Here is a 6,018-nt window from a genome sequence, read left to right as displayed (position 1 = left end):
TCTCGAGAGCAAACGAGTAAGGAAATCACCGGGACCCGGGGACAACTCCGTGTCGCCTGTGCCGTCCCCGCGAGCTGGAACTGGGTAGGGGCGGGCGGGCAGCGCTCGGCAGCGGCTGACGACTGCAGTGCAGGGAGGAGGCTGCAGGCGCCGCTGTTGACCGAAGAGGAGAGAGAGGAAAGCTCGAACCGCTGCCGGCAACCCCTCCCGCTGCGGCCCGGCTCGCTCGCTGGCTGTCTCGGCAGCCGGGCGGTCTGCGAGCGTCCCCGCGGTGCGCAACCCTGCTACATCGAGGCAGAGGGGTCGGCGGCAGCAGCGGCCGGAAGCAGCGACACGGATCGGGAGACGGAGCGCAAACCGGCACAGCGGTCGGCAAAGGAGGGAAGTGTTTGCGGCGGTGCGGGATCGGCGGGGACGCGGAGGAGATGGGTACGGCGGAGGGACGCTGGAGCCGGTGTGAGAGAACTCTGCTGTGGGGCGTCCTGGTGGCAGCGTGGGACGCGGCGTGGGGGCAGCTGCGCTACTCGGTTCCAGAGGAGCTGCCCAAGGGCTCGTTCGTGGGCGACGTGGCCAAGGACCTGGGACTGGAGCTGCCGGTTCTCCGCCACCGCGGCGTCCGAGTCGTCTCTGAAGGCAGGACGCAGTATTTCGCCTTGCACGGAAAAACGGGCCATTTGGTGACAGCGGAGAAGATAGACAGGGAGCAGCTGTGCCAGCTGGTGGAGAAATGCGTGCTGCACTGTGAGGTTATCGTGGAGGAGGAAATGAAGGTTTACAAAATCGAAGTGGAGATCACGGACATTAACGACAATGCGCCCAGCTTCCGACAAGCAGAAAAGGAACTGCGAATGAGCGAGATGACAGCTCCTGGGTCACGGTTTACCTTGGCCGAAGCTCACGACCCTGACGCAGGCCCGAATTCCCTGAAGCGCTACGAGCTGAGCGGCGACGAGCACTTCTCGCTGGCCGTGCAGGCAGGTCCCGGTGGGGATCAGCGTCCTGAGCTGGTGCTGGCGAAGGCGCTGGACCGTGAGGAGGCGGCGTTCCACGAGCTGGTGCTGAGAGCGAGCGACGGCGGAGAGCCTGCGCGGTCGGGCACAGCGCGGATTCGCGTGATGGTGCTGGACGCCAATGACAACGCGCCCGTATTCAGCCAGGAGGAGTACACGGTGCGTGTGGCCGAGGACATGCCCGTGGGCTCAGTCCTCGTTACCCTCACGGCCTTTGACATTGACGAGGGTCTGAACGGACACGTGAAATACAGTTTCCATAAAATTTCAGACCGAGCGTCGGAACTTTTCCAGCTAGACTCTGAGACGGGAGAAATATCCCTAAAGGACGATTTGGACTTTGAGGAAATCGCCACACATGAACTGCAGGTGCAGGCACTCGACGGAGGAGAACTATCAGATACAGCGAAAATCGCGATCATGGTGACAGACGTCAACGACAATGCCCCCGAGATTTCGGTGCGGTCGGCTCTGAGTGAGATCTCTGAGGACGCGATATCGGGGGCGGTGGTGGCACTGCTGCACGTGCAGGACAGGGACTCGGGGGCGAACGGACAGGTGAGGTGCAGCATCAGTGAGAGTCTGCCGTTCCAGCTGGAAAAGACCTTTGAGGATTACTACCGCGTGCTGACGGTGGGAGAGCTGGACCGCGAGAAGGTGTCAGAGTACAACCTGACCGTGCGGGCAGTGGACGGCGGGTCGCCGGCGAAGGAGAGTAGCGCGGTGCTGGCGCTGCGGGTGCTGGACGTGAACGACAACGCACCCGTGTTCGCGGAGCCGCACTACAGAGCCCGGCTGGCCGAGAACAACGCGGCGGGAGCGCTGGTGCTGACGGTGCGAGCGTCGGACGCGGACTGGGGGCAGAACGCGCGCGTGCGGTACCGGCTGTCGGAGGGGCGGGTGCGGGGCGCGCCGCTCTCGTCCTACGTGTCGGTGCAGGCGGAGACGGGCGCGCTGTACGCGCTGCGCTCGTTCGACTACGAGGAGGTGCGCGAGGTGCGGCTGTGGGTGTGGGCGGAGGACGGCGGCGCGCCGGCGCTGAGCAGCAACGTGTCCGTGCTGCTGGAGATCGTGGACGAGAACGACAACGCGCCGCAGGTGCTGTACCCGCCGGCGGCGGCGCCTTCGGCAGCGGCGGTCTCGGGCTGGGCGGGCGTGGAGCTGGCGCCGCGGTCGGCGGAGCCCGGGGCGCTGGTGGCCAAGGTGGTGGCGGTGGACGCGGACGCGGGGCAGAACGCGTGGCTGTCGTACGAGCTGGCCAAGGCGACGGAGCCGGGGCTGTTCCGCGTGGGGCTGCACAGCGGCGAGGTGCGCACGGCGCGCTTCCCGCTGGCCCGCGACGCGGCGCGGCAGAGCCTGGTGGTGGTGGTGAAGGACCACGGGCGGCCGGCGCTGTCGGCCACGGCCACGCTGACGGTGGTGCTGGCCGAGAGCGTGGCCGAGCTGCTCTCGGAGCTGGGCAGCGCGGCGGCGGCGCCGGGCGAGCCGGCCGCCAGCCTCATGCGCTGGCTGGTGCTGGCCGTGGCGGCCGTGTCCTGCCTCTTCCTCGCCTTCCTGCTGCTGCTGCTGGCGCTGCGCCTGCGGCGCTGGCGCCGCTCGCAGCTGCTGGCGGCGTCGGGCAGCGCCTCCTTGCGCGGCGTCCCGGCCTCTCACTTCGTGGGCATCGACGGCGTCCGCGCCTTCCTGCGCTCCTACTCGCACGAGGTGTCGCTCACCGCCGACTCGCGCAAGAGCCAGCTCCGCTTGTCCTCCGGCAGCTGCTGCGACACCCTCCAGGCCCGTCCGCCACCTGACGAGCCCGCGCCGCTGCTTGGGCAGGATCCTGCCGCCACCCGCCGCTTGGACCTCTCTGCTCCCACGGTGAGTTCTTTCCAGGAGTCTTTCTTCCTTCTCCCTGCTGCTTGTCTGCTCTTTTCTCGGTGGATTCTTTTTTCCTGTTCCGTCTGTAGCACGGGGAGCTGTGGGGACGACGAAGGGAAAGATTATCTGAGCCGCGCTCTGAATTCTGGCGCCTCTTCCGCCGAGGAGTGGACCGTGGGGTGTGTAGGCTCAGGTTTGCAGCGGATGGCGAGGCAGGAGGAGCAGGCGGCGAGGCCAGCCGGCGTTTCCTTGGAGGAAGGTGTCATGTTTTACCACATATTTGCTTTGTTCCATGCTGTTCAGTGACCCAGTCTCTACAGTAGCCTCATGTCTCGTTTTTTTTTACACTTTGACTTTTCTTCTGTAGGGGCATGAGTAGAAATGTGTCTTCATCTTACTTTAGAGATGTAAATATGTTCGAGCAATACATTCGAGTTGTGAAGGACCTGCGCCCAAGAGTAATGTCCTGCTCTGTGAGTTTTGCCTTCCAAAGTAATTTTTGCTAGAAGGGGTGTCATTGCACCTGTATGGGTTGCCCTGATAGGTTCTCCATGTGTGTTTGCACTTGTATCGGTTTAATTATGCCTTAGAGGCATTTCTGTGCAACTCTTTTGGTGGAGTTTGTCTGCAGTTGATGAAAATCAATGACACTAATGCAAGCTGTGATGGGTACGAGATCTCGGTGGTGGTGTCTGTGTGAAGGTATTGGTGGAAACGTGTTGTGTCGATTCCCAGGGTTTATTGCTGGTGTACTGAAAATGATTCTGAAGATGTCATATGTTTTGGATATTGCCTTGATTTGGCTCCAACTGTCCAAGCTGTGGGTTCATTAGTTTGCTTTCCTGTTCCATGATCAGTGACAGAGCATAGATGTACACTTTTTACAATAGTGTGGTGAAAAGAGAAATATCTCTGCATGGTGAGAATCTCCTCTAGAAGGAGAAGCTGCATGTGCAACTTTTCTTTCAATGGTGTCTGAATGCAAATGTAACTTTTCTGTTGTGTAAGTTTGGGCAGGGTAAGAAATCCTGGTCAGGTGCAAAGTTTTGCTGTGGTATAATTTGTAGTGTCTATAACATGTAAAGATGGTGTAAAAGGTCAGTTTGTACTGGTTGTTATTTGAGGCTCACAGTTGTGGTTCATGTATTTAGATTTTCTTATTGTCCACAGAATTGTCTTGGGGGAATGTGGCTACTGTCTGTGGTGTGAGCTCCTTTGGTCTTTTTACAAATAGGTCCTTTAGTGTACCTGCTGCAGCTGAAATGTTGGCTATGATTCCTTCACTTCTGCAGGTTCCCCATTCTTGCCTTGTTTGTTATCCAGGTCTAAAGCTGAGCCTGATTGTCCCTGTTAATCCTTAAAACATTAAGGCTCTTTTATACTTGTTGGGCTGCAGGAGCAGTTGCCATCCGTAGCCTGAAGGTGTTCAACTGCCAAGATGAACACTTTGATACACCTGTTTCCCTGAGATGTCACAGAATGACGCGCTCCTCCACCTATGGCTGACATATGGGCAAAATATTGGACATGGTCTGTAGTGCAACTAAGGGCTTGGAATACAAAGCAAGGAGAGTGAAAGCCTGGCTTTGAACCAGGAAAATAGGTGGGTCAGCATGGCTTTGCTTGGGCAGTGCTTTGATTTTTCTGCCTGGTGCGAAGGCCTGTGCCATGTTTTGTGTGATCCTAGTCTCCCTGTTCTGAAATGCAATAGTAGTAGAGCATTTGCACCATAAATCAGTGCATAGAAGGATGAAGCAAAGGTACAATGGCTTATAAAACTTGTGAGAAACCTTCTTTATCCAATTTGTATCTCCCTGTAACATTACAGTGTAGTGTTCCTTAACTGTAATTACACTTCCTTTGAGGACATTTTTCCTCAGATGTCATGGTTATTTTTCACCATTTTGGACTGTGCTTTTACATTTGGTAATGTGAATGTTGATTTGCAGTACATATTTACTACAGCCATCTAAGACAATATTGTAACCATGAGGAAAATGAAGCAGAAGGTAGAAGAGAATTTGTTGTATTGTTGAATACTGAGGTGGAAAAGGAGGTCCATGATAAGGCCTTTTACTGCTTCATATTTCTGGGAGGTGAGCAGGCCACAGAATAGAAAACAGTTGCTGAGAGCTGGTGACTATTAAACTGAACACGATATTATGTAGTGCAGAGGAAGACTGTAGGCCCACAGTTGCAGCTTGAGATAGGAACAGCTTTCAGGTGCTCCCAGGGATGAATTTCAGTGCCTGCAGTGAGTAGCAAGAAGACTTACAGGTGAGTTTCTGTGACAGCACATTCTTTTCTAACACTTCCTTGCCTTGTTTGATTTAAGGGTTTGTAATGTTATGTGATGGTGTCATGAAACTGCTCAATAATGAACATTCACTTTGGTGACAGATGAACATGCCCTAATGTTCATCTCCTCAGCCTTGTGCCATCATGCCTTTAGGTGAAGGGTGGCTACAGAAATGGCAAGAGTAGTGGTATGAGTTCATTTTCTCTGAGCTTGATTTCCTTGTTCTCTTTGTGCAGTTATTACTCAGTTTGTCTTCCATGCTGGGTGGCAGTTCCCTCCTCCTTACCATTTCTCATCTTCTACAGCTGTGTGGGATATAAAGCAGCCTTTTAAAAAATGGTTTAGTTGTTGGGGTTTCTTGGTTTGTTTCTTTCTCTTTTTTTTTTTTTTTTTTTTTTTTTTTTTTTTTTTTAGAATGCTGCCACACAGTAGAAGCAATTCCCAAGAGCTGGTGGCTTTCTTTTCTAATGCTTCCTTGCCTGCTTGTGTGAGTTATGGCTTGGGTTTCCTCTTCTTGATTTCCTCAGTGTACAAGTTTAGTTGTAATTATCAGCATAGCTTTGTTTGGCAATGTGTTGTAGGTTAGTGCCTCTTGCTCATGGTGCAGCAGCTGTTCAGCGTGTTGTTATTTTCAGGAGTACCCAATGTAAACATAACCTAAGTAGAAGTTTCATCTCTGTGGAACAGTGTGTGTGAAAAAAAAAGGACAGGAGACTCCCTGTAAACAGATAATTTGGCCTCAGAAATGGTAGTCGTCCTGTTCTGTTCATTTCTGAATGTTTCTAAGACTTACCTTGCATCTTGTCATGCACTATATCTGGACCTCATGATTTCCGCTCAAATATCTGT

At 54.6% G+C, this 6,018-nt stretch overlaps 1 protein-coding gene across 1 annotated transcript in view; it reads left to right on the top strand.

The window, feature by feature from the left end:
* Nucleotides 1-289: 289 nt before the first annotated feature.
* The window catches only part of LOC136020088 (uncharacterized), a 137,581-nt gene continuing 131,852 nt past the window's right edge, over nucleotides 290-6,018 (top strand). The window contains exons 1-2 of the mRNA XM_065690816.1: nucleotides 290-2,870; nucleotides 2,960-3,063. Of these exons, the coding sequence (XP_065546888.1) occupies nucleotides 426-2,870; nucleotides 2,960-3,063 (2,549 nt within the window). The 5' untranslated portion in view covers nucleotides 290-425. The remainder of the gene's footprint in view (nucleotides 2,871-2,959; nucleotides 3,064-6,018) is intronic.

Source organism: Lathamus discolor, chromosome 10 (genome assembly GCF_037157495.1).
Source record: "Lathamus discolor isolate bLatDis1 chromosome 10, bLatDis1.hap1, whole genome shotgun sequence".
Lineage (NCBI taxonomy): Eukaryota > Metazoa > Chordata > Aves > Psittaciformes > Psittacidae > Lathamus > Lathamus discolor.
This window is presented reverse-complemented; position numbering and strand designations above follow the sequence as displayed.